The sequence below is a fragment of the Xiphophorus maculatus genome, chromosome 8 (genome assembly GCF_002775205.1).
Source record: "Xiphophorus maculatus strain JP 163 A chromosome 8, X_maculatus-5.0-male, whole genome shotgun sequence".
Taxonomy (NCBI): domain Eukaryota; kingdom Metazoa; phylum Chordata; class Actinopteri; order Cyprinodontiformes; family Poeciliidae; genus Xiphophorus; species Xiphophorus maculatus.
In genome coordinates this window covers 8,659,738-8,687,402 of record NC_036450.1, presented here as the reverse complement: position 1 = coordinate 8,687,402, position 27,665 = coordinate 8,659,738, and the positions used below count along the sequence as shown (strand labels likewise).

General features: G+C 38.3%; 1 protein-coding gene across 1 annotated transcript; it reads right to left on the bottom strand.

Annotated features, from left to right (window-relative positions):
* Window positions 1-92: 92 nt before the first annotated feature.
* Window positions 93-27,665, bottom strand: sardh (sarcosine dehydrogenase). Its single transcript, XM_005799700.2, has 22 exons — window positions 27,368-27,665; window positions 25,651-25,840; window positions 25,268-25,404; window positions 24,892-25,070; window positions 24,034-24,213; window positions 23,405-23,528; window positions 23,132-23,232; window positions 21,115-21,219; window positions 18,639-18,768; window positions 17,652-17,738; window positions 15,099-15,189; window positions 14,830-14,971; window positions 12,375-12,458; window positions 12,171-12,284; window positions 11,611-11,749; window positions 9,621-9,734; window positions 9,070-9,217; window positions 5,836-5,929; window positions 4,328-4,490; window positions 4,019-4,187; window positions 3,413-3,548; window positions 93-2,563 (listed from the first exon to the last, which is right to left on the bottom strand). Exons 2-22 carry the CDS (start codon window positions 25,833-25,835, stop codon window positions 2,435-2,437), a joined length of 2,751 nt encoding a protein of 916 aa, XP_005799757.1. The 5' UTR covers window positions 25,836-25,840; window positions 27,368-27,665; the 3' UTR covers window positions 93-2,434.

Below are 27,665 nucleotides of genomic sequence, written 5' to 3'. Positions count from 1 at the left end.
TACAGTAAAATGTTGGATTACCTTCCGGACTTTGTTGTATTTGTTTGTTCCTATGGAGGTTTTATTTTTGAAAAGAAAAATACACAAAGTGCTTTAGGTTAAATCACATTTTATTAATAAAGAAATTCTCTTCAACATAAGTAACAAGTCTAGATCAACATGAATAATTTACTCCAACTATTTCTCTTTGCATGTTGTTATTTAACAACTTTTTGTTGTTAAATAACAAAAAGTCATTGCTGATCTTTTGTTATTTAAAGTCAGCAATGACTTTAAATAATTAATTAGTAAACATTTTGTGCTTGATGTGCAGCGGCAAGCATCACTGAGATATACTAGAGTGATGATAAACAACTTATAAACCCATCCGGTGATTAAAGAACATCTTATGTTTCAAAGGCTCAGTTACAGAGTAAAGAATTTATTACATGAATAGCATTACTACTACAACTTTTACTCCATACTCAGTAACTTCATATTAACGATGTGGCTATTTGCTACTTCCTGTAGATTCTTGTCTGGCAAAAATAATCTTAATTATGAGGTAATCCAAATGATAGATCTAATTTTACTAACCTAGCAACAATTGACCTTCTAAAAGTAAGGAAATAGAAGGATTATTAAGCAAGCCTATGCTAATAAACATAACTGGAAGAACTGAGATTGAAGGCGACGATGACAAATGTTGCTAAAGTGAATGGCAGCAATTGGGAAAGGAAACCAAATGGAGTTACTGCAATAACCAACCGCAATCTTGCAAAACGTTTGCAGCTTCCGTGTCACTGATGCTGTGTTTTTTATGCTAACCTGAAACTTCAGCCCTAGAATTTAATGACCCTGAACCCTCAACCAGAGAAGCTTCAATCACGATTAAAACTTGGTATTCTGCAGCCATGAATATTAGTCTCCAATTCTCTTACTCTTTGAAATTGAATTAAAATCCAAATTATAGCAATTACCAGTAGTTTAACAAACTAAGCTGATACCTCTCACAGAGCAGCAGCCTCCATTCTTTTAAGCTTAAAAACTCTTAATGATTCACTTTCCTTAAGAGTTATGGTTGTTTTTGTTTCTGTCTTGGAACATGAAAACATAACAGAAATAGATTAAAACCTTGAAATATTCTCTCTTAAGCCCTTTCACAAAGCTCCATTTCAAAGGATCATAGTAATATCAAAGCCTGAAAGCTTCCATATCGCAGCCATTTTCTTAGGAAACTTTCTACTTTGCTCATCTGTTTGTAATTTGACGCAGACTATATAGATGCAGGATGCTAAGTCCGGTTCACAGACATACCAGAGAAACATGCAACTTAAGGTACAGTGAAACTTTGATTTTAGGAGATTTGATATTTAACAATGTTTGGAAAAGGTTTTTTTTAAAAGTGCACTATTTTATTTTATTTTTTTTAACTCTGTGGAGATTTTTACTTGTAGAAAAACAGCAGAGCTCATAGCCTGTAAGTACTTTTTTAAAAAAACCAAATGGAGCAAAAAGAGCCTTTATGGAATATTGTGACCCCTGTCGCATCATTATTAAAAAATATTCGTGATAAATAGTTAACCTCATAAAAAACATAGCTCAGCCATTTGGTGGGCATGAAGCGCCCAAGGCACAGTTATAAAACTTTGAAGCAAGAAGCAGGAGGTCACACACAGTCACTTTGCTAGATTACTGAATATTTTACCTTCAGGACGAAGCCTTGATCTCTAGTTGTTGGTGATAAAAAAAAAGAAAAACAAAAACAGGTTTATTCTTAATTTAAGCCAAATTACATTAAATACTCAATTACCTGGGAAGCTGCAGCATTTGATTTACTTTGAGTAAAAACACACACACACACGTATAATCTCTTTTCCAAGCCCTTTTAAGACTTCTTTGGTTAAGGACACCCTCAGTGCTTCACATAAAACTTTACAACACAGACACACATCTATGGTCATGATAATGAATTCTGTTCAACAACTCAGTGCAAAGTGAGCTGCTACAGGAAGTAAGACTTTCAAAGTTAAAAAGGGAGTCTTTAAAGTAATAAATGCAAATAGCTGCACTAACATCCCCTAATGAATTGCAAGTTTGGCACAAAAAAAAATGAATTATTCGAGTAAGTTATGTTTGCTTCCTGAAAGGATAGTGAAGTTTATTGTTACAAAAACATTTTGTCTTGATAAAGTCTTGAACTGGTGGAAATTTTATGGTAATAATTGTATAAGAGCACACGTCGAGGAACAGTGGACCTGCTTTGATTTCGAACATTTAAATCATTTAAGAATGAGCAAATATTGTTAAATTCAATCTCCGTAAATGTCACTTTATCACTTCACATTTATGAAACACCATCAATGGCAGAGGTATACAATTGTAGTGGCAACTGAATGTGGAAAAGCAGCAGGTTGCATATTATTCTCTAACCACGGTGCTTTCACATTGGCGGTCACTCGTAGATTCCTTTAACCCGTTTATTTTCAGGGTCGAACGGAGATTTGAGGTGTGCCTTGGCCTCGTATGCCACTCCCATCCTTTCGAGCGTAAACTTGCCTGTTTTAATGAAATCGCCACTGACCTAGTGAAGGAAATAAAAATATTTTGTTGGTAAGAAAAAAAAGACATGTAAAGGGCTTGAGGAAAGCAGGAATGAAAGAGGGATTTCAAAGGATTCACAACAAACAGAAACGAGCAGCTTGGAAGTTCTGAACGCAGAAAGCAATTAAGCCCTTTGTGACTCGGCTGTCAGTTCCCTTGAAACACAGAAAGCTAATTTTCACTGACCAGCTCACATTTCCCTCTCGGCAGCCCTCCCTACTGATCTTCCACTCTGGCTCTCAGTCATTTACACAGTGAAACTAACACAGACGGCTGCCTATTGCTTGAAAACTCAGAGTAACACCAGGTTTTTATATAGAAACCTTAAATATCACTTGCCTGCAGCAAAGAAAATACCAACGCTTCATTGAAACAAAGATTTAACGAGTAGCAAATGCATTGTAGCCCTTTGGAGAATATTTTTTTACTTATCAGTTGGGTCAGATATATGGTTATCCAGGAAGATCTATTTAGGAAAATACTTAAGATAATAAATATTTAACATAACGATTTAGATTTCAATAAACATTCTTGTATAAAACAGTGATAAAAGGCTTTCTACAAGGTTTCCACATTCATGGTTTATCAATAATTACAACCTTGCTGGGATATTCAGCTTTATTCACTTCTCATTTAGTTCAGTTGAACTGAATGTTTTCCCACATAAACATTAAATATTTTAAGTTTTTCTTTCAGTCAATCTGCTTTGGTCCAAGAGGGATAAAAGAAATAATATGAAACTATGGAAGGAAGAGCAATCCCAGAAACCAAGACTGGATAAGTCCAGCAGACCTAAATAAACAGGGAATACAATGTGTAACAAACTCACCACTCCTCCATCAGGGTTGTGGATGTATCCATAACCAAGAGTTTTGTCTATGAAAAAGCCATAGTCGGCTCGCCGGAGGTGACCAACAGGGACGTCGTTACGGAATATGGCCTCTAGACCGAACATTGGTATTTTTCTGGTGTAAAAGATTACAAAAAAACAATGGTGTTGGAACATACTTGTTTCAGATTTTTGAAAAAAACATAAAATACTTTCAAAGTGCAACCAAAGATACTAAGGAAAAGTTGAAAATCTGTGTAAAGGAGTAATAACTTAATTTTTGGCTCATGCTTTCCTAACTGAGATTTCCAAATTTCTCTGTGCTTCTTTTCTTTTTAAAAAAATATGATGCAAAAAAAATCATTATCAATCTAAGGAAGATATTTCTAAAGATTCAAGCTCCAACTTCGGATGGATCATCAATTAAAGTACGGCAATAAAAATAATTTTTTATGCCCGACATAAAATACTACAATGAAATTTGTAGAATGAATTTTCCATCATTTTCATGTCTGCATACTAATTTTAAGCAAAGATAAAAAGACAACTTTTCTTCCCATTGTGCTGAAGGCTTAATTCCTGCCTTCAGACAGAGGATCTACTGACTCATCGATGGTGAAACAGACGATACGCCTCCTCAGTCCCGCTTCCTTCTGTTTCTCCAGCGTTTCCCGGCCCTGGAACGGGATGGAGCTCTTCAGTTTGCAGGTGAAGGCAAGCCCCGCCTCCAAAGGTGTGTCATCAGGCCGAAGGTCAGCGTGCCAGTGTCTGTACCCTGAAGAGATTTAAATTGTGTGACTTTAAATATGGACTTATGAGCATCAACACCTCCCCTCCTAAAACCGACTTTGTAGCGAAACAAATGGTGAGAGAAAATCATTATTTCAGCTGAATAGGTTAAATTGTTTACGTTACCCTTCTCTATGCTGAGAGAGTCGATTGCTCTGTAGCCTGAATTGATGATGCCATGCTTTGCACCGGCGGCCATGACAGCTCGGTAGACGGGAACACAGGAGTCTTTGGGAATGTGGAGCTCCCAGCCGAGCTCTCCGACAAATGACAGACGCATTGCTCGCACCTGGATGACAGGCCGCATAGAAAAGAGGGTTACAGATGAGCAGAGGAGGTATTTGTGTGGAGAATCAAGCTGCCACAACGAGGAATCGTTTGTGCTCATTCACATAACTAGCTGAAAAAAAAAGAAATGAATGAGAGTCAGGGAAGAGGGTAAGAAAAATTTTGCAAAAATATTGACAGGAAAAGATAGCACACTCCACATGAACAGGAAAGGAAATGCGGAAGGGGACAAAAAAAACGAGGAAAGGAAACTTCTCCAACAGTTCTCGCAGTTGGTGCAATGACAGAAAGTCCATCTGTCCAGTCAGGGATCACTGCAGGCTCCATATGCACATCTCCAAGATCAGCGTAGGTTAGTACATTGAGCACATGACCCTAACACACACCAGAGGCATGCATGCCTCACACACCACCACACTCATGTACCAAGCAGCAAAAAACAAACATACAGACAGAAGCACAACATGAAATTAGATGGATAAATGTGTATGCTTGCGCACCCGCTGCCGATGACAAGTTAGAAAAACAGAAACAGACAGAGAGAGAGTCTAATGAGCAGTGAGGGGGTGCAGGGGGGCAGGAAGAGCTCTGCTCACACAAACAGCACTGCAACCATTAAACTGTCACTGACACAAGGCCAACAACCAGCTGGAAAACAACACAAGCGCCTCGCTTGGCACACATCCACACACACTCCTGCAGCGACGTATGAAGATGCAGATCGCAATCACCAGGACCTTGCATAATTTATGCAAGAGAAGGTAAGACAGACTGAGGATGAGTGAACATATGTGCCGCTGCATGAGTCTGTAATGAGTGCAATGCTCTCTCCTTTTAATCAGGAGGTCAGAAATCACAGGTCAAATCACAAATACCTTACAGAATTATTACACACGTATGCAATAGACTGGACTGTAACAGTTCAATTTAAAAAAGAAAGCACCAATCATCCCTGCTAAAATAGTGCAACATAGCAATTAGTACATATTATATTATCTATAATAATTTGTCTTTTTTATTTTGATGCAGACCTAACCAAAATCATAAGAGTACATTTTTAAAAACACATTAAGCCTTAGCAGTAACTTACCAATGCCTAGTGCACCGCTATGTGCAGGTATAAAACTTTAACAATTCGATTATAAACTACTGCAAATGTCCCATTTAATTAAACTAGGCTTTCCAGTTCACATGTGGACTGATTTGACATGTTAGTAAGAAATATAATTTATTCTTCCTCAACACAATTAATAAAGAATTTCCACTTAGCAAATCTCAAAAGTAAACTTTTACTCAATGGTATGGGATTGGTATCTATGACTGAGTGTGATTCTTAGTGTTTTCACCTGATATCCTGCTGCGTTCACAAGCTTATGGGTAGAGAAGGGAAACGCTTCGTTGCTGAGATCTGCATCCAAAACATCTTGCAATACTTCTCGACTGTTAAGGCAGAAAAAAACAGAGTCACAAACTATGTTAGTCATTCCACCAATTTTTGACCAAATTAGATATGCTAAGTGTACGCAAACCATGGATTGTGTTTCTTTTTCATTCTGAAGCTAGATGTAAAGTCAAATACCAAAAATTGCTGGACTGAGTAAACAAAAGAGAAATACATTGAAATCAGCTTGTATGATAAATTGGTGACCATTTGGTCAACTCCCTGACTGGTGACTAGTCAGTTAGAAACGAAAAAATTCAATCTATTTGATTGTTTAACACACAATTTCAAAGCACTGTCATTTTGCAATCATTGCGGAAGGCTGAAGTTAGTTATTTCCACTTTTAGTTCAGTGTTTAAAGACAAAAGCAAGAGAAGAACCATGACATAAGAATCTATCTTAAAGGAACCCTCAGTTCCATAACACATCTGTGGTTCATTCAGGCTGCAAAAAAGAGGAGAGTGATATTTTCAGCAGATAACAGAAACGCTAAATAAAGTACAGCAGAGTTACACCATTCAAATCCTTAAACTTTTCAAACTTAGTTATGGCACATGCACCTTGTTAGGTCTAGATGGAGCCAAGTTATGAAATATTTTTCTTCTTCCACTCTTCTTTGTGTTCTTTATCACTTCTGCCCCTCACTGTTTGTGACTGATAAACCCCCCCCCCAAAAAAAAACAATTGCAATCTGATATAACAATAGGCACAAATTGGTTCACATCTGAATATATTCTGTGCTATTTGAGTTACAAAGTTGGTGTAAAATTAAAAACAGGACATGCAAAACAATTATAAAAAAAATTCACAAAGTTGTAAATTCTAAGCTGTAAGTTTATTATTAAAGAAAAAGTTATTTGATTTCTAGGTTACTAAAATGTCTCTCAAACAGAAAACACTGGAATAATGAGAAAATATGCAATCTTTCCTCCTGAAAACTACACTGCAATCAATATTACATAATGATGAGTCAACACAAAATAATAAATATTTTATTTTGCACTCTTCGCCTCATATGCTTATGAGTGGGAAGACAGAGAAAGCAGCTTTTTAAGGATATTTTTCGCCATGGTGTTCCAGGAAGCCAGGCGTGTGGATATTTGTGGAATGACTGAGGTTATGCTTCTGCAGCTTTGTGCAAGTTCCTTCTTCTAGAAAGCAAGTGATGTAACAGATATAGAAAGATGTGGGCACAGACAAATATAAATTTTTATTCTTAAGCTAATGTAGGCTGATGTTTACCTCAAACTGTGCTCTAGTTTGCTCAAACTTTCTCGAGAGAATTAAAGAGCCAGGAAGCAAAGGAGGGATTTCTTTGTTTTGCCATTTAACATTGACTTGTCAGCTGTGCATACACACGGGATGTTTCATAATTTTATCAATTACGCATACTGTTAATAATTACCTAAACAAGCGGCTGAGTATTAGTTTCACACTTTGAAACATGGTGCCAAGCTGCGAGAAGGAAAATCAAAGACTCCTCTCACTGGAGTGAGACATCATCGGGAGAGAAAACCCCAACACATCTCTGTAAACACTAAACACATCTTCTTGCTGCTCAAGCTTTACTGGGATCAATTTGCTTCATCAGGGAGCAAAACCATGACAGAGGAAGAGTAATTTTCTGAACAGGCAAAACATAAAATATGGTACTGTGGAGAGGCAGAGAGAGAGACAAAACAAACTGCAATCTTGTAAACACAGTAAAAAAAAAAAAATCCACAAACAAATGAACTTGTCGTTGCTAGACTACAGTCGGGATTGAAGTAATTATTCCTGGCTTGACGTAAGCAGATCAGTGAGGAAAACCATGAAAGCAGGGGCAAGGTGACTCAGAATAGGCCAACCAAGCAGGAAGCAAGAAACAGTGAGAGAAGACAAACGAGGAGAACTATTCGATCACCCCAGAGGGAGAAAAAAAAGGAACTGAGGAGAACAGACGGTAAAAAAAAGGCCTCCAGGAAAAGATATCGACAAATCCCACACAGAGAACAGGGGTGGATGGACCCTGCAGCTTCGTGAACGGGAAGAAGAAAGGCAGAGGGCAGAAAAGTGGGGAGGAGAGGAGGTCAGGGAGAAGGAAAAGATAGACTGAGGTGAGCACAGAGTGGAATGAAGAAGCAAAGTTGGCCCGGCTTGCTCTGTGAGTAAAAGAACAAAGAAATGCTGGAAGAAGTCAGCACACACCTGGGCTACCGTTTATTCACAGCATTTTTTTTTTTTTTACTTGAGCGAGTCACTAACCGAAGGTTATGGCTCCGGTAAACCACAGAGACAGTTCTACACGTAAAACACTGTTCAATCTGATGAAAACACATTTACAATGGAGGAGATGTTCACAATGAGTGAAAAATACAACAAAGACAGAAAGAAGGAAGAGAGTAACAAAAAATAGAAAACAAGCCTTTAAGAACACCTGCCATGTCAAAGACTTGGTTTTTATCAGTTAAATAAAAACTGATCAGTTTCTGGACATTCATCATGATGAATGGTAAATATGAGGAAAAAAAATTTAATAAATTAAGCTTTTATTAAATCTTTAATTTAATTATGTATTTCTACATTAAATATTTACAAAAATTCTCCTCTGCAATTTTGTATATATTTATTTTATAAAAGTAACTGGTGCCAGAGTTATTGGTACTGTGAATAATTCATAGAAAATAAATTTAACTGAGGTGCTCTTGCCCTGTGATGGACTGGCAGCCTGCCTGGAGATGGGCACCAGACCCCCCCACCCTGTCGTTTCACAAAATTACCCTGATGAGAACGTGTTGTTGGCATGTAGATCAGTGGATTAGTTCCTCCTTTGCACTACATTACTAAATGCTGAAGCATTTCCTCCTGTGCTGTAGCTTTTTGAGATTGAGATCAAGCAACTGATTCTAGCCTCACTACAGACGTTTTTTGTTGTTGTTTTAGATTACTGTCCATCTGTACTCTAAAATCCTGGTCCAATCGTCTTTTCTGCATCTTACCTACTCTGACATGCTCTTAATAAAAAAAATAGTGTCTCTGTGATGTTTAGCCATCTTTACTGTTCAATGACTAAATCATAAATTTGACCTACATTATGATTTCCCCATTCTCTAAAGTAGGGATAAATTATAACCATTCCACCTTCTTTCGTCGTCCCACCTCTTAGGCCCCTGGATGCTGATCATCCCCATGTCTTCGGAGTGGTCCGTCAGCTGGCAGTGGAAGCCTTGGTCCTGAATAACTGTCCTAATGTGGTTCCAGTTGTGTTCGGCGACACCGCCTCCAATGGCAAGGTAGTATACATCACCTGGAGCAAGAGAGGCCAGTAATTTGAGAAAATTAGGCATAGCTACCCAGCAGAAAAATACAACATGACTCTTTAGCTTCTCATTACATGTCGTATAAGGATACCAATTAACATCTTAAATAATATAACAATGCAGATGTAATCACATCAAACTGTTTAACTTCACTCTTTTCATTCCTTTACCTTCATGCTGTATGGTTACCCTAACCCTAACCCTGCTGCATTAATGCTGGCATCTGTGTGAAGATATTCACCTATGATTCTAATAAATAATAATTCTACCCACGTTCTCTCTTCCCTCACATCTCTTCACATTTTGACCAAGTTTTGTTTCAGACTCAGTTCTTTGTTTTGTGTTTTCAGGTGAAGTTCATTAAAACGAGGATGGCAGTCTGTTTCTCACCATCTGACGGTGGTGCCAGTGGCAGCTTGGCGGCGCCCGGCTCCAGCCTGCTCACCGTCAGGTCGGCCTCCGCCCCTCCTCTTTTATTCAACATACACGTATATACAGTGGAACCTGAAACATGCAAACACCTGTCAGTGAATACGTATTTACAGTGCTTTGCAACAGCATTCATGCCTATTGATGTTATCTTCACTTAAAGCTACAGTACATACCTTTCACAAAAATATGTTTTTTTTATGTATTTGTTAAGCGGTGTATTTCTGCAGCTAGTACTGGAAGCACTGGGAGAAGACAAAAGTGCTCAATTTTTTCACAGATTATCTGACTTATACTTTACTATCTTGACAAAGTGACAGTTTTAACAAATATGCAAGAAAAAATATATATTTTTTAATTAAAGTTATGTAGTGTAGCTTTAAGCTGGCAGGTCAGGAAAGGAAAGCATTAACCACAGAAATAGTCAAAAGATTACAGTAACTCTAGAGGAGCTGGAGAGATTCACAGCTCAGGTGGGAAAACTATTAGTGAGGCACTTCATAAATCTAGTTTTTTTATGTAAAAGAGGCAAAAAGAAAGTCATTATTGAAATAAAGACTCAAGAAGTCCCATTTGCAGTTTTACAAAAGCAATGTGGGAACAGCAACCATAAGAGCTCTGGTCACATCGGGCAAAGCCCAACCTTTTGGCTAAAGCATCAAAGTATCAGTGCACATGAGCTTCAACAAGCCGCCTTAATGGTAAAACTTTGTGGAGTAAGCATTGTGCAATAGAGTTGCTATTTTTTAGCAGGACCACAGAAGAAGTTGGTCAAAGTCAGTGAGAAAATGGATGGAGCGAAACACAGGTCAGTCCTGGAAGAAAGCCTGTTGGGCGGCAAAAAACAAAATCCTCTCCTATTGCTATTGCAAGAAATCATACATCAAAATTTGTGGCAAAATGTGAAAACCATTCAATGATTATGAAGAATTATGTAATGCACTATATATACTGTATGTGCAGCCTTGAATATGTGCAGCTCAGAGTTGAAATATTTACTTCCCCTCAAAATCACCCCAAATCCATGGTTTATTTTCTCTCCTAAGAGCAACACACCATAAATAACTCAACTGGATGTTCTCTCTTGAATCTATGTATGACCAAAATTATTTTTTAAAATTACTATAGCACACCACTTGACAGGAAACAAGCTCAGTAACAGCCAGATGACTCTAAATATGTACCAAAGTATAAGTGGCATATTTTTTTGCAAAGACATTGGTCATAAAGACATCATCAAGAAAACCTCCAAAATCAAATAAATCTGTAACTAATTACAAGTGACACACATTTATGATGCGTCATCCCTTTGCCAAAAGAATTAATATTTGCAGTCACGCTTAAATACATGTTGATGATGCCTTCATCAGCTGTAATTTAAAAGAGTGATTATCTGTGTCAGTGTTGTTAACAAATACAAATGTGTTCAAGAAGGATTTGTTTAACAAGGCTTGGAGGGAGATGTAGTGTAATTGCCTCAGAGATAAAATGATCAGAGAGGTATGAAATATTGGATTTAAAGGAAACATGAAGGATAGTCTTGCATAGACAGATGCTTTGTTAACGGTGGAGAACTGTTTGTCCACACTGTGTCTGCAACCACGTACAAACTAACCAAGTTGGGGGAAAAAAACGTAATATTTTGCATAATTTGCATCTTTAATCCATGTGCAAACTTCATTTTAAGTTAGAAAAACTAAGAATTGTGCAAATACAAACAGTTCATGCATAACTCAAGCTCTAGTCTTAAAGAGCCGGTGTCTTACATGTTTTAGTTGTGTCCCAAAACCGACACACCTGAATGAAAGGGCTGAATCACTCCCTAAGTATGTCATCAAATTCTGCTGAGGCCTCGTCATGAATCATTCATTTCATTCAGGTATGCAGTGTGGGTGTGCGCATGTGTGTGCAGACAGGCATGTGTGCTTCTTCAAACAGTTGCCCGACTAACCTGGCTTCTTGTTGACATCAGCTGAGAAGAGCCAATCGGCTGCTTTCTTGGCATCTGGTCCGGTGAGATAGAACTTCCCAAAGTAGGACATGTTAAACACAGTGACGTCGTGTCGGCATGAGAGACACTCACTCTTAATCTGCATTGAAAGCAGCAAAACTCAGCACACATGTTCAACACACTCGCTGAAGGAAAATAATACAAACACGTTGCCGTCTTCTTATTTTGAAGAAGGCTTAATCGTAGTTGCATCATAAAGAGCAGAATTCATCAGGGGAGTGTAGTTAAAGGCAAAAATCACAGATTTCACTCCCAGACTCTATCAAGTTGCTAAATTAGCTTGGAGGTTTAAAGCTTTTTCTACATCATTAAACCCACCGCTGATATCCACCACCATTACTTGTTTATGACAGAAATTCATTCAGACTTTCGATTTTTCCACTCTGTAGACTGAAAAGTAAACATTCACACTCATCAGACTAACTTGTGTTTTGACAGAGAAAACAAGCCCTTGAACTTTTTCTGACTCCACACAAACACTTCTGCTCTCTGTAGCTTACCACATCGTGATGCGGAGGGAAGTCGAAGGTGTACTCTTTGCCCAGGAGTTCTTTGTATCTGTAGTTCTCATTATTCCTAATGTTGTAAGCGCCGTAGTAATCGTAGTTTTTAGGCTTTTAACAAGACAAGCAAACACAGTGTTAAAGCATGGCAACTACAAGCAGTACATTTGTGGTAGTGTGTGTTTGTTGCAGGAGCCTCACAGGAGCCGGTCCCTCTTTGTTGAACCAACCAGGTCTCTCCCAACCATGCCTCTCTTGAAACATGCAACCTTGCTCTGTCAGCACCTGGAGTGATGAAATAAATACAAAAACAAATCAAATCGCTACAAAATATACAGAGGGCACACGAAGCTGAGAATATTGTCAATCTACTTGTCAGTATTTACTGAAAATACAAGTCAGTGGTTAAAAAAACTAAATATTGTTTATTTTGAAATAGTGAATTTTATGGGATATGTCAACACAAAGCAGAGAATAACTTCAAAGTGAAATGAAAATACATGCATCTCCATTTAACCCTCTTTAATCTGTTGCACAAAGTAAAATCCAACTAAATACTCAGTCAGACTGGGTTGCTGAACAGCAATTTTTATTGTCACACATTTCCAATTATATTTAGATCAGGACTTTAACTGGGCCGCTAACCCTGCTACAAACCTCTCCATAACATTCACCTTGGCCTTTCTGCTGTGCTCCTTGGTCTTCATGCTCACTTATATTCTCTAGTAAACTTCAGAGGCCCTCACAAAACAGCTAACTGGTCTCTATTTACTTTTCCTATGACTTCTGAAGGAAATTATTTGCACAAAATTGATCAATCTATCTCTTGCAATAGTATGATTACTGATCAGGACCAACTTTAGTAACTTAGAGCTGCAGTAACAACATGTTATTCCTTAAGTCTATTGATCTGTCTGCATCAACAAGCTAATGAAACAAAAGGCCAGTTCATCCACTTGATCCAACACAAATGTAGACATAATGATTACTCCAGACAGTTGCTGACATTTGTTGCATTAAGAAAAGATAATGAAGTTTCTCCACTAATGGAGGAATTGATAAAAACACGTTGCACCACGTTTGTTTACATCAAGTGGCTGCAGAAACAGAGGAAAAACTCTTCCTAATTCTTGAACACTGTTCAGATAAGATATTTTGAGGCTCTCCATCCTCCTTGCTAAAACTGACAGTCGCCCACAGTTGGTAGGTATGTTGTGCTATGCTCTCCCCCGAGCAGGCATCAAGCTGTCTGTCTTTTGCCAAAACGTCCCACACTAAGCTATATTTACCATCTGTGCTACCGAGGTGGAGAAAGCGTGCGAGCAGCAGTGTCAGAGATGACTTGCTGATGGTCTGAAATAACCACATATTGCCTCCTATAAGTAGAAAGTCTCATTATTTGCACAGAGACAGCTTGCCTGCCTGGTCATACCTGAAAGGACACCTTCTAGCTATAGCGCATTACAACACTGTGTCATTTCAGATTTGAAAAATGGATACAAGTGTTCCCATTAAGGCAGGTTAAGCCGTCTTCAAAAATCTAAGTTGTCAAGTATAGAATATAAGGGTTAGAATTTCAAACTATTTTTTTTACATAGCTACAGTTTTAATTCTTTATGTACCGTAGTCAAAAGACTAAATTAAATAATTCCTCCATCACCCCTTTAGTTCTCATTTTTTGTTTTCATTTTGCTCAATTGTTTAATGAATCTCTGCAGAAAGCTTTATGTATGCCTGTAAAGTATTACAGAAGCTAAATAAATCAAACTTGGGACACAAATGAAACTTATGGAACCATAGCTTGTTCTAGAAAATTCATGCATGCAAGTACAAGGTTAATAGTCCAACAATGAAAGTTAAATAGGCTCTTGCACTCAAAAAAGTATGTCTCTAAGTAATTCTTTAGAGACATACTCTAAAGAATTAGAGTATGTCTCTAATTTAGTGTGTGAAACACGGCGGTGAAATCCATTAAGAGTTTGTGCTAGGCCAAGGAGAGAAACAAAGCTGAAAAACATTCACGGCTTAGCCACCAAAGCTGAGTGGATCATTTATAGTCATGCATTAGCAAATGCAGTCACTGCAGAGCTAAGTTGCACCGCTTATGCCATCACTTTGAATCAGCCATGAGATCAAGAGGAGGCAAAGAGAAGACTGAAGAAATGTGAGAGACAAACCCACTGAGAGAAACAGTGTCGGTGCTTGACAAGCCAAAATTACAGACAAAAAAAGAGAAAGACGGTTATGCAATCTATGAAAATAGTGGAAGTAATCAAACTTGACGGGAGATGCCCTGATGACTTGAAAGGGGTGAAATGATTGCTAACTGCAATATGACATTCCAGATAAGAAGTTTCACTAAACCAGGGAGGTGATAAGCTGAGCCAGCTTTTCATCACTGTCAGTCTCAGGCAAACTGGCAGCATAGGAAATGGCCTGCAAAACCATTTGTCAATGCTTACTTTGAATCCAACCCAGATGGCCAACTTCTTAGTTAACTTTTTGTTCGTTTTCTTTCTCATAAGGAGCATAATATGGAGCAAAAACCCAGCATAACTTTGAAGCAAGCAATGCATCCTAACAGGAGTAGGACTGCTCATTAAAGTTATTTGTCAGTCGGTAAATGCTGATGAAACATGATGAATAACTGCCGTACCTCATGGAAAGGGTCCTTCCTCATGTTACGGCTGGCCAGTGGCTCATCAAAGGGAAACACTACAGAATAGTTTTTTGCATATGACTCATGGCTCCTCTCCCTGATCCAGCGTGTGTTGTCGGTCAGCGAACTGTGAAAACGTCTGAGAAAGGAGGGAGAGGAATTTAATGCTCAGTAAAGAAGTCGCTCAGACTTCAATACAAGCTGTGGCTCCTGGTGCCATTTGATAAAATGCCATTGAAGAGTCTTTTTAATGCATGCCTATATACCTGATGTCATATCCATACATGTCCTTTTCTGGCCGGCCATGTACGATCCACTTAGCGAGCTCTCTGCCACATCCACCTCCCAGCATCATACCTGACAGAAAAAGATAAAGAGGAAATGTTGGGAACATTGAAATTTTATTTAAGATCAGCTTAACTTTGCTGATTTGATCTAACCTAACAGTCTTTAGGTGAAACTTGAGCTGAAACCTGTTTGATTTTTAGTGCACTGGAGTATTCAATAAAATGGGGGGGGGACAGCAAAAACCATCTACACGTTTTGCTCTAAAGTACACCAACAACTATTAGTTCAGAAGTTGCGCTATCCACTTCATGAAGCTAGAAACAGATTAATTTTAAACTCATATAAAGCATTTATTAAAACATATATAGTATTTTAAGTGTAACCACAAACATCAATGTATTTTACTGAGGTTTCATGCGATAGATAATATAAGTCAAATACATAATCTTGCAGCATAAAATCAGCAGAAATATGTTAAGGTAAGTGGTTCAAGGTGAATGGAGACTTTTGTGAGGCATTCAATGTGCACACAAAACCCAAAAATTGTCTTCCACAAACTCAAATTCTCACCTTAGGCTTCAGGACATAATGCTTAGTTTGTTTTCTGTTGGCAACCTTTCATAAACTAGATATATGGATATAAACATTTCCAGATTGAAGAACCTTTTGTTTCCAAATGCAGCTTCTGTTGCTTGTGGCCTCTGAAGGCAAAACAAGAGAAAACCTTAACAAGCAGCTGAAGCTCTGTTCCCTTTTTCACCTGCCTGATGGTCCAACTTGTCAGAAAGACAGAAAGTCTCATTAATTTGAAAAAGAAAGAAAGCTATATTTTCCTTTGCCACAGCTGCTGTGTGACATACGACTGAGCCACAGAGGACTGCATTAACCTTTATTCCAATGCTTGACCCCTGCTCAAGGCATCCCCTGAGCAATCTGACCTCATCATCTATCCAACAGCTGCAGTGTTCTGTTTGTTTCCAACCATTCACCAAACAAACGATGGCAGCTCAACGCTGTAATCCACCGAGTCCCAGAACTGCTGGGTTAATGAGCTGGGTCCCTTTAGCAGACCCCTGCTTGTGCTGTGTTGCCTATAATTTGCATACGTTGCGAGTACTGCACAATGTGCTGCATGCACAACATTAACATGCAGCAGCATTGGCAACAGAATCCCTCCATCATTTCCCCGCATGTCCTCTTCCTCCATCTCTCATCACTTCACTCATCTGCAGCCAGGAACTGTCAACTCTGAGTCTGGAAGGAAATCTGAACGGCTGGCAGGCCAGCTGGATGGAGGGATAGATGGATGGATTGAGAGATAAAAGGGAGGAGGGTGAGAGGAGAATGATGGAGTTCACCCCAGACAAAGTGGTGAGAACCAGGGAGGCGAGGTGTCACAGATAAATGTCACCTGAGATAACCACACCGACGTGCGAGTGTCTGCTTGTAAGCTCTCATGATTCTGGTTCCACTCATCCTGTCACACCAGAACTCTTTTTTTTCTTCCCTTTTCTTTCCAGGGTACCTCTGTAAAATTACTTCTTTTTCTGTAAGGATTTGTGATATTAGATTAGCAAATAAAAAAAAATGCTTTTGGCTTCATAAATCCCATAAAAGACTGACTTTGTAATTTAAAACCATTTTCCCTTTATTGTGTTTCAGTTTACTGATTCATTTTAAGATTTTTTTGTCCGTGTTTACCACAGGTCCCAGTACATGTGGATGACTTTTACATGTTTTCTCATAACGGAAAACCGATTACAGCTACAGCAGTACCTAAAGATTTAAAGGAGGGAAAAACATCTCCATATAATTCTCAACTTCAAACCATTTCTAGATTTTAAACAAAACAATTTCAAGAGCTATAAAATGATTTTCTCTCTCCCAAATGAGAATACTACTTGACAAAGCCTTAGCCAGACTTAAGATTCAGGTTAATGGACAGAACCTGATATTAATGTGCCAAAAGGTCACAGTATTATGTAATATGTGACAACAATTTACTGGGGCCCACTCAGAACTCAACTTTATTCCAACCCCCAGTCTTTTGTCAGAACATCTCGTGTGCGTGACCCTACAGCTCTCTGCAGAGAAAAAGCTTTCTTTCAATTGCCCATTAAAGCTCTTGCTGATTACTTCAGCCTTTACGCCTCCTCTCTCTGTCACACACTTCTTAGATACTGATATTTTTCCAGGGCGAATGTCAGAGGCTCAGTGCAGTAATGGAGTGACTTGTGCATGAACAAGACTGTGTATGTGTTCTATGAAGTCCTCTCTAATATGTATTTGTGGCTTGGCCATGTACACAGAGATATAAGTCCAGGTCAAAGATTGTTAAAAGCATCCAAACATTTCACCTTGTTTTTCCTGCTTGCCCATTTATGCTCTTAAAAAGTTTATTCAGCCTTTCATGCATTATTTCAAATTTCTCAAGGTAAAGCTCCACATCAAGTATTTCAACAGTTAACTTTAAGATAAAGTTTAGAAAAATATCTTTTCTTTTTGTTTCTTTAAATTGATGCAGCACATACCAGCACTGTTGAAGCCACAGCCCAGGAAGTAACCTCGAACTTCTGGTGCTTCTCCCATCAGCGGCTTATGGTCAGCAGTGAAAGATTCTGATAAAAATCACAAAGTTGACTTTAAATACTGTCTTTTTACATAATTAAAATTCTGTGCTTTTTCACAACCAGAGTTTTCTGTCTATTGTAGCCTGCTTTACTAAGCATAAATTTAAACGTGGACTATGAATTCACAGTAGATATTTCTCCAATATATCTATTGGAGAAAAAGACCATCCATAATCATGCAATTATGGATGGACTGATGGATGGTTAGTTAAATTGTTGACAGACATGGGACAGTATGTATGGATGCAATGTTTGCACATAAAATAAAATATGTAGGTATTTCACTGTGTTACAGCTACAGCAGTACCTAAAGATTTAAAAGAGGGCGAAACATCTCCATATAAATGTTTCCATTTTCCAAAGTTTATAGAAATCCTCTAAACCAGTGGCATCCAAAACCAGAGCAAGGGCCGATGTGCTGCATATTTTAGATGTTTGCCTGAGTCAACACACCGGAGCTATAAGAATGGTTCATTAACAAAACTCTGCAGACCAAGGTGATATGCCGAGGAAGTAATTCAGCCATTTTAATAAGGTGTATCTCAGCAAGGACACATCTACAATCTGCAGCACATTGGCCCTTCAGGACTAGTGCTGGTAATCATTTTTTAAATAAATCATTTTGTGCATGCCTTTGTTTAATTCTAATGTTACTACCATAATGTGTAGTTTCCTACTCTCCTTTTTTTGGTCAGATTATCAGGCCTCTCTGCTTAGAAGCTTAAAAAGGACAAATCAGGAACTTAACACCAATTAACCCTAATCTGTAATGAAAAGAATCCAACAGCTGCTAAAGGTACACTTTATTACTTGCCTAGACAAATTTATTGTGGACCCTATAATGAGTCCATAATAAATCATTATGTGCTAGAGTGTGAAAGTTTGTACCTGGTCCACAGACAGTGGACTTGATACCAGTCTGCTCCAGAACAGGAACTCTATTTATAGCTCCCTCAATATGTTGCATAAATACGTCCCAGTCCAGGTCAAACAGGCTGAAGGCAAACTTATCTGACACCTGGGAAATAAAGAAACATTGGGAATAAATCCAAACTCCATAACAGCAAGCAAGTCAAAGATGAAAAATGGAAACAGAAAATTAGTTTTTTGGGGGTCCATTTTGTATTTTTCTTGTACCAAATATGAACTCAAATCAATTTTAGCAAGCAAAGAAATGTGAAACCTCTCCATTTTTATATTTCCCCAAAACAATACTTTTGATTCTCCCTACTGCCTGAGACATCACCCAAACAGCACAGTGAAAAAAGTTTCTCTTCAAGATGAATAACAATTCAATTTGATGCAGAGTTTAAATTTCCTTCAACCTAGGAATGGATCTGTAACCTATGTGAATGTACAACATGTTTTCAAGAGGTTACAGTTTTAAAATGTCTAAAATTCCAAGTTGTACTGTTCCTATAATTCAAAGTCCTCTTAACCAGATGCCACAAATAAACCACAGCCTGGCTACCCAAGAAGAAAGTCCAGCTGATTAAGCAGCAATGATTAGCAGGTTAGAATCCCTGTCTTACTCAATAAAGAGCAGTTGCGCTTCATCTTTTTGCTTCTTTCCAACTCACTCACTATAAACTAAACCAGCGCTAAACCTTTAATGTCTATTGTGTATGCATAGAAGCAGTAATCACCTCGCCTCCAACATAGATCATGTCAACTTAGATCATCTAAAAGGAATTTTGTAAGCCTGCATTTTTTCTGTGCACCAGTTTTATCAAACATACTTGAACTCCATTGGAGCATCAGGGGAGCAGCACAGCTTTCCAAGTCCCTCCCGACCCATCGGTCCTGCTTATCATCACGCTCTGCATCAATTCTCACTGTTTTCCCACTAATTCTCCTTTCTGTATTGCCTCTTTTTTTTTCTCTCCATCCGTCTTAGACATCAAAGGAACCCTCAGCTACCAAACGAGAACAAAAGAAGCTGCCACCGCACAAAGAAATCCTCTCACACATAAAACCACAGAGGAATATGCAGACTGGCAGGCTGCAAAAATGGAAGAAACTGAGGAGGTCGAGCAAGAAGCAAGAAGATATCATCAAGGCCCTGAAAAAGAGACATCTTTTAATGTCTTTTATGTAATTATGAATGTTACTGTTACAGGATTAAGTTGCTTTGAAAAACCAGAGATTTGTAGGGAGTGAGGGGCTAAATCCAACATAAATGTACAAAAGACACACAACAACCCTTCTAAAACCGCTTTGTTCCCTCTGATGTTTCAGAACATATCCAATAAAGCAAACACACTTCATAGGTAAAACAAAAGCAAAACCCCTCTACATCCTCTAGAATCGGTTTTTAGATTTCTCAACTGGTTTTGTTGAAATTTGAATTTTTAGAAGAAATACTTTGAAATAAATAATCCAATGAGGGCCACCTCTAATGCAAAAAGGTAAAGAGAGTAAACTTTTCTGGGTGAATCAGAGAAAAATCATTAAAATCACACGAGTTGATTGATCTTTGGAAAATATGTTGTGCTCTTGTTAAAGACAGTTCTTGTGGACAACAACCAAGTCCTATTTTACTTCCCACAATGGGTTGGCTTTTATTACAGGGGAATAAAGAGAAACTTTGAAAATCTAATTTTGTCACTTTGGTACCAAAAATGGAAACTAATTAGAATTGGTTCCATGTTAAAACACTTACAAACAAGTTCCTACAGACACGTGAGCCTTTAGTTTGTGTTGCTATGGAAACAGTTGTCTTATTTGGTAAAAAATTAAATAAACTGAAATTAGAACTTGTTTCAGTTGTTCATATAAAATGTGAAAAAAAAAAATTAGAGTTGTCAGTCTTTTTTGACCATTTCAAAATATAGAGACTATAATTCACTATTAGTTTAAAATAGGGCAAAGCAATCCCTATACATAACATACAAATCGCAATAAACTTCCAGGACTGTATCACAAATTAGCTAATTATTTAGTAGTCACATGTTGCGGCTCTCTCTGACTGCAATTATGTGGTAACACTTGCTACTTAATGCAACAGAAATAGTTTTGGGATATTGTCAAGTCATTAATTAAGAAGCAACAACTAAGTTGTTTCATAGTTTAAAAAAGCAGACTTCAGCCAAATGCAAGTTTTTCAATAAAGCCTTGTTAAAATAGAAATAATGCGTTTTTCTCCAGTAGCTGAATAGAGCACACATCATGTCTGTATTGGCTGCAAACCCAAAGTATAAAGATATAAAAAAAAAATTTAAGTATTACTTTGATGGAAATCATATATTTATTGCAACATTCACCATCATTATTGCATATCGCAGGTTTTTCCATTTGTGCAGAACTATTTGATGAGAGATCTTTCCAGACAGAATTCAGAACAACACATAATATTCAGGGTTACCTCCTCCCAGAAGATGGGATTTTGTTCATAACCACCCACAGACAGAGCGTCACCTTGGAGGCGCAGGTACACCGATGCGTCATGGTCCCTGACATTTGGCATGTTCTGCAAGAAGTGAAAAGAAAAGTTAAAGGATTCAGTAATTAGAGCTGAAATTAGTCTGAAGAAATCTCAGATGCAAGTCAAGGACCTCTGAGGTAAACTGTTTTCACTTGCAATTCCCACTTAATTATTTAGTCTTTAAAGTTATTGTGAGTTTTCCTCATTAAAATACATTCTAGTAGGTAATACTGAAAATGTTTAAACTTAATAAAGGAGACGAAAGCATCTAAAGCTGTACCAGTCAATATCCAATACAGAAAATAAACAGTGAAGGAAAAAATCTTTATGTAATTTTCCTCCTTTATTATCAAGTGACTTAAAGTCTCAACAGCAGTCCAGTTGCAATGAACAGTTTTACCACATGCAAGCAATTATAAAAAAGTCGCTCAGAAAATGTGTAATATACCCAATATGAACAAAATAACACACTTGTAAAAGTATTCAAACTGAACTCCTGATACTTGGTGCAGTTGTAGTGTCTGTAATGTTATGCTAGTTGCAAGCATTTCAACAGAATTTTGCTCAATAAAAATCTCAAATAATACTTGAACTATGACCCCAAGCTCAAGAGGAGTTAAAAAAGAGGCCTTATGGGTGCAGAGCAGGACCAAAGAGCAGAAAGAGGAGGAGGAAAATAAAACTCTCTCTAATGGGTAAGGATCAAATTCTCAACTCAAACTCTGCCCGATTTTAAAATCATACAGAAAAAGATTTGAAGAGGAGCTGCAAAAACAAATGAGGTGGATCATTAATGGTGTCATCCAGGACTATGTTACTATGACATATTGTCTTTGCTCAACTGAAATGAATTGAATTAGCCAAGCACTTTAATACCCAGCTCATTTGAATTTGGCTCCGATGTTTCAGGTTGAAATCAATCAATATGAACGAGTTCAGATTGTTTTTGTGGGAGCTGATCTCAGAACTATTTCTTGCTCAGGCTAAGCATGTGCAACAGTGGAAACATATATCAAATCAACCTTCAAATTGTTTTACATTTTGACTCAAAGCTCCTGACATTACATTCTAAAACTGGACAGATGTATTGAACTCTCGTGTGCCAGAGCATCTTTCTGCAAAATCGTTTTTCGTGTCAAAACCGTCTGGTCTGTATTCATTCTTCCCAGACTCCATCGACTTTTTGGGTACAAAACCAAAATACCAGCAGGCCAGCTGACATTTTAAAAGCTGCTCACGACAAATAACGAAAGCCAAACTGCTCCTTTGTCCTCTCCCTCCTCTGCACTCAGCTCAGTGTGGCAGCTCCATGTGATCAATACTGAACACTGTATCACTCACATAGATAAAAACATGCACAGACCTCCACAGCAGCCTCACAATGACAAATACAGACACACGGACAGCATGAAGCGCTTGACCTGACAAGTTGCACACACTGGGGACAGATTCCCTGACGACATCTGTTTAGTGGGTGGGCTGACGTCTGTGTGCATGATGGAGAGGTAATGCTTGTTAAGCTTCTCTTAAACTATACAACACAAGAAAGCGCTGACAGCCCACTCTAAAACCACCAGCCTCTCAGGGAAGAGGATATATGAACACAAACTGCATTAAACAAGCAGAAGATGGACGGAAACTGCAGTGATACATTGAAGCATTTTACATTCCATGTCTCACGGGTGCTATATAGCGTAAACAAGCATAGCCAAAGCAAGCACAAATAATAATAGATACAAATTAACCTCTTTTTTTTTTTCTTTCCTCCAAACACACCAACAACAGCCTGGAAAATTAGGAGCAGCAATTTGTTTGGTCACAGTGACCCCTGCTGGTCATATTAACCTGATACATGGGAAAGCTTCAACTTCCACACTTAGTGTCACATTGGCCCGGTGTTTGTAACATTTAATATGTCTGGTGAACTAAAGGAAATAATAATTAATAGAAATCTTACCTGTATGCCCTCTATCCTCTCTGTCACCACATAAGCATGATGCATGGCAATAAGAGGAACATTGACTCCAGCCATTTCACCAAGCTTGGTGGCCCACACACCTGTAAGTAACAAGGTTTACCAAAACGCTATAATCTTTTGTAAACGTGAATATTTACAAAATTTTCCAATGTTGCTTTCTTTTACCTCGCCCAAATGTGTTGACATTTTTCTAAGCAACATAGAAATGTGCCACATTGTCAAAAGGATAGGTAAAGTTTCTCTGAGTCTTACCTGCACAGTTCACCACACACGGTGTTTCAATGGTTCCATGAGGTGTCTCCACCGCCTTGACCTTCTTGACCCCAAGGTCGTCCGTTCGCACTTGGATACCAGTCACTGGGCAGTTCTCGATCACCTGATTCAGACAGGACGGTGTAGTAAAGTAATACCTCAAGACACATGACATCCAGAACTGTTTAAAGTTGGTCAGTCATTGTCCTCATTTAGTTTATAAGATTTTTGTAGGATTTTTGAGAAAGGGCTTCATGAATCCGTGAGTGGTGATTCATGAAGCCCTTTCTCCAGCTGCAGTCCAGATTTTGTGAACCTCCACCAAACTCTTGAAAGGGCTTTATTATACAATTCTATTAAGGAAGCAGAATAACATAATAAAGCAAGAGGCATGTTCCTTGTGTCGTTTTCATTTTGTCTTTCCACTAAACTTTCCTTTAGTGTTCTTCAATCAAGAATTCTAAGTGTAGTCATCTTCTGCGGCTTTGTGAAAGGTGCCAGCATCTGTCTGCTGAACAATTGAAATTCAGCAGTGTTTGCATGATTCTGTAAATTGACATTTTTGTACAAAAAAAAAATCCCTTTTTTAAAAAACAGCAAAACAGAGTCAGTAGATTAGCACAAATTACCGTGGCTCCTCTGGCTGTAGCAGCTCTGCTCAGGGTGGTACAGGTGCCTGCAGGGTCCATGGTGCCATCTTTGGGAACATACAGTGTTCCATACAGATCATCAATATTCATGAGGGGATAAAGGTCCTTAGTCTCCGCAGGTGACAGAACATAAGACTCGATGCCATAAACTTTACCCAGCTGAAACACAAATGGGAATTGACTTATTTTCTATGATTTTGGATTCATATTTTATGTGTTTTCGAACTTCCAAGATAGTTTTCTGGTAAATAAAATGCGATGGAAAGCTTGGGAAAACATAGATTGTGCACTCTTCCAAAAAAAAAAAAAAATCAGATATACGAATAGTAAACCAATTATTGAGACATATAGTCTTGGGCATTTAACACCTTTACAGAAACTGATTATTCTGCATAAAAAGGTTCAGATTAGGTTTTGTACTACGAATGTCTAAATATAATTAAACTATACAAAGCTATTTCAAATTACTAAGGATCTCTAACGACCACATGAGATAAACTCGCTATTCTCATATCTGTTTCAGCATCTTTTATCGGAAGTTCTTGAAAAAAACATTTACTCACCCCTAATTTCTGGTGAACCGTTCCCATTACGGTGAAAACCTTTAAGCCTGTCACTTCAATGCGTTTAAAAATTCTGTTTCTATAAGACATCTATCTGTACTGCTGTTGGGAAGCAGTGTAGATGAAAATTTCTGTCTGGATTTTGTTGAAATGTTTCTATTTAATCCTATGAAATCAAATATTTTATATTAACAAAACACTTATTACAAGGATCCAGCAGTGCATGGCACTTTATCTTACAGGAAATCAAGAACCAAGCAATCGCTGTCCATACCGACATGAGGCGCTTGTATTCATCCAGTCTTTGCTTGTTGGAAGCAATGAAGAGTCCTCCATTCTGGATCCAGCCAGTGTGGAGACCCGTTTCCTCTTCCAGGTCTTTGCTGATCACGTTCCTGGTGTGGGCCAGGAGCTCCACCTCCACATCACTGGGACGGAGTTGCCACAGAAGGCCTGAAAAAACACTCTGATGTGAGTTGTGTGATTGAATGTGCATTGATTTGAACATGTACAATTATCTTCAAGACAAAACCATAATCTGGGACTGTTTTGGCATTAACAATGAGGCAATCTAAATTCAGGCAGAAACTCTTACTTACACAACCTAAGACTTTAGATCAACTTGTTTTTATTAATTCTGTGGTAGTTACCGGCCGTATGCCAGGTGGTGCCAGCAGTCAGTCTGTCTCTCTCCAGCAAAACTACGTTGGTCATCCCCATTTTGGCCAGATGATAGACGGTCTGACAGCCGAGACTACCTCCTCCAATCACCACCACATCAGCTGACCTGACAGAACAGGAAGTAACTTTTAAAGCTGGGTTGAAACAATGCTAAATTTATAGTTTGTGTCTTTTAAGAGAAACAAAAATCAGCCTTGATATTTATTTGTATTAAGACAGAATATAAAGAGCTGAAGCAGATTAATAAAAATCTGCTAAACATAAGCACAAAACTAACTTTACAACCGCAAAATTTACTGGCTGAAACATCATCTTAACATGTTAAACTCTCTGTCTGTCCATTCAGGCTAACCTTGGTAAAGGCTTAGTGGGTCCTGTGGAAGCTCCTTCCTCCTGTTTGAGTGTCTTCTCATAGGGGACGCTCTTTTCACTGGTGTGTTCAGTGCTGTAAGACCGAGAACTTGTCCGGCACAGTGGGGCTACAGAGGGACGCACTGCTGATACGAGGCGCTGGACTGCACGCCCAATGAAGGCCATCACCTCTGTGACCAGGTTGACAAACCCAATAAGACATTTTCTTCCAAAATAAAATATCTTTACAAATAATTTTATCAGTTCTGTCAACTTTTATTAGTTCTATCAATTCACCATGGGTTGGTTTCTGGTGTGAAGGTAAAACAGGGATAACAGTCTGAAAACCAGAAACTGTTTTTGTTATGTTATGATTTAAGTTCTTACTTTTAAGAAGATACCAAAGAAAATTTTCTCGTGCTGAATACTGCTGACAGGCAGTGAGCAGCACAAGTGGTGCTGCACGCTGCTTGTCAGCTGGCTGAAAGAAGGTGGTAGACACCATTCCCTGCCATTTGGCTTCTTGGAAAAATATCTGATAAAAACAAAAACACCCAAATGACAATAGCATAGTCTGCCTGAATTATTAATTAGCTAATATTAGACTGTTAGTTTTGTGTTGCTATATAGAGAGAAGACAGCAGAATAATACAGCAACATAAAAAATAAATCAAAAGTAAATACATTTAACAAGTGTTTACTCCAGATGTTTACATAAGACTTTGTGTCAAAATAACAGTTAATGTAATAAAATATATATTATTAGATCAGTATTAAATATATTGCTAATAATATTATGGTATTTTTTCATCAGATTCTCATGCTGGTCTATGCTGCCTAGAAAACATAGAGAAAGGTCTTCCTAGAGTTAGATCTAGTTTTTATATATTTACTGTATGCCTCAATTTAATATTTTTCTTAAATTAAATCATCTTATTATAAAAAGTTTAAATTAACATGTGTGATTGGAAAATATTGTGGATTAACTTACATATAGCATTTTGTTTGGTAAAAACATTGAGGAAAGACCAACTTATTAGGTGTGTTTTAACAGCCCAACACATGTCAGCAAATACCTTAGACTGACAGCCTGAAGCTGCTATCTGAGCTGAAATCCTGCATAGAGAGATTGAAACTAAAAGTGTGGTCCATTATCACAGCCAATGATTAAAAGGTGGCATACTAACACACGCCGGGTCGGTAATTATCATGCAAGATAAATATGAGGTGGCAGATATTAGCAGAGTTCAAATTAATGCAGGACCAGGTGCGTGGAACTGGGCTGCTCCAGTATAAACCCAGCCAACCATCATTGAGGGCACAGCAAGCTAAGAAATATAACAGCAATATCACAGAAAAAAATAAAAATAAAAATGTCAGGACACACACAAGAAAAACTGAGTTAAGGAAGCTTATTTGCAAGCTCAATTTAAAGGAGTTTAAAATAACTTTTGCAACAAAGTTTGACCTATATATTCTTTCACTTTACACTTTCAAATTAAGTGCAAGTTAATGTGTAAGCAAGCGATAAAGCATGAAACAACACAGTAGAAGCACCGTGCAGGTAAAGAAGGCTGTGAAACGGGAACGGCATGTTACTAAACGGCAGTAATTGGAGAAACGTGGCAAACAGACCATGGAGTCCAAACACAACTGCAGCGAGATGCACTGCACTCTAACTTTTTGTTGCAGTCCGGGTTTCCACGTGGAAAACTTACAATCGAGTCCGAAGGACCGCCCCGGAAAAGAAAACAAAAGCAGTCGATGCGAGGAGAAAAATTGGTTCAAAAGAATGTGCTATGTGCAAAAAGGAGGGAGGCTGGTGGGTAAAAATGGCCGAATAGTTCCCAAAAAAGCGAAGCGATACAGAGGGGGTGCGGCGTGGGTTGGAGAGCAAAGCTGTCAGATAGCACGATCTGTAGCGGGACAGCAGCTCTGAGTCCCTGCCTTCAGCAATCCCTCCTTCTTCCTTTCACCCTCAGCCCACTGTGCCGAGCTTCTACTGTTCTGTAGGGA

Bases quoted from the DNA above. Each gene is read 5' to 3' on its own strand.
- sardh (XM_005799700.2), bottom strand. From the start codon at position 25,835: ATGGCCTTCATTGGGCGTGCAGTCCAGCGCCTCGTATCAGCAGTGCGT. The intron at 17,739-18,638 runs GTACAAACTTTC...GATTTTTATCAG, and splicing joins GTCCACTGTCTGTGGACCAG to AATCTTTCACTGCTGACCAT. The intron at 3,549-4,018 runs GTCAGTAGATCC...CTTTTACACCAG, and splicing joins GTCTGTTTCACCATCGATGA to AAAAATACCAATGTTCGGTC.